This window comes from Penaeus monodon, chromosome 22 (assembly GCF_015228065.2).
Source record: "Penaeus monodon isolate SGIC_2016 chromosome 22, NSTDA_Pmon_1, whole genome shotgun sequence".
Taxonomy (NCBI): Eukaryota; Metazoa; Arthropoda; class Malacostraca; order Decapoda; family Penaeidae; genus Penaeus; species Penaeus monodon.
In genome coordinates, this window is record NC_051407.1 from 25,772,521 (window position 1) to 25,773,475 (window position 955).

A 955-nucleotide genomic window follows, 5' to 3' on the forward strand; every position below is an offset into this window, starting at 1 on the left:
TCGACCAGATAACTGGAAACTCCGACTCACGAAGGATTTACCGGATAAGAGGAGCCGATACACGTCCGCCGGTGTGTGTTTAGGGGATGACTGAACGTTTAGGCATATAAAAGGGAGCGCAAGTTGGACACCAACGCTACTGACATTCAAGACATTTCAGCGATCACAGTCGAAGAGAAAGAAAGTAAAGTTCTGACTTTTGGCTTGGTTTGTAAAATGAAATGGAGGTTAGATGTAGGAAAGTGAATGATAAGGATTACAGGAACAGGTGAATTCGGCGCCCGACTCCCTCTAATGTATTTCGAACTTTACTTCACAGTGCGTGTCCACTTGGTGCTGTTTGCTCTGTTGAGTGTGGCGTTGGGAAAAAAGGCCGGAAGCGCTCGGCTCTACAGTGGCTGGAAAGGTCCTTCGGGGACTTCGTCGGGACACTCTGGTTCATCAGGCTCCTCAGGTGGAAACGCTGGGTCCACAGGTTCCAGCGGGGGGTTTAGTTCGTCGAATTCCGGGGGCGGGTAAGCTGTGTGTTCATAGGAGAGTAGAACGATTGTTTCTTGGCAAAGAGGGCCATCGCAAATTGTGATTTTCACCAAGTTTAAAGTTCTTTTTTTTCAACAGGTTTGTCTCTGGCTCGCGTCCAGTGCCTGGATCAGGGAGTCTCGGGTCTGGGAGCGCCGGGACCCTCACTTCTGCAGGAGCTTCTGCCGCTTATTCGGGGGGACTTGGAAGTTTTGGAGCCGCGGGATCGGCTTCAGGGAGCTTCGCTTCTGCGGGAACAAACCCAGGGGGCTTCGTGTCTAGTGGGTCTGCAGCAGCGAGCTTCGCGAGCGGAGGATCAGGAGGATTCGGGGCTGCAGGATCGGCCTCGGGAAGCTTTGTTTCAGGAGGCCTTGGGGCTGTCTCTGCAGGATCTGGGTCCGCGGCATTCGGGTCGGGGGCAGGAGGCTTTGCGTCC

General features: G+C 53.7%; 1 protein-coding gene across 1 annotated transcript in view; it reads left to right on the top strand.

The window, feature by feature from the left end:
- LOC119587379 (glycine-rich cell wall structural protein-like) overlaps positions 1 to 955 on the top strand; it is a 5,531-nt gene that overhangs the window by 1,820 nt on the left and 2,756 nt on the right. Inside the window, exons 2-3 of the mRNA XM_037936123.1 lie at positions 320 to 515; positions 619 to 930. Coding sequence (XP_037792051.1) covers positions 320 to 515; positions 619 to 930 — 508 coding nt within the window. The remainder of the gene's footprint in view (positions 1 to 319; positions 516 to 618; positions 931 to 955) is intronic.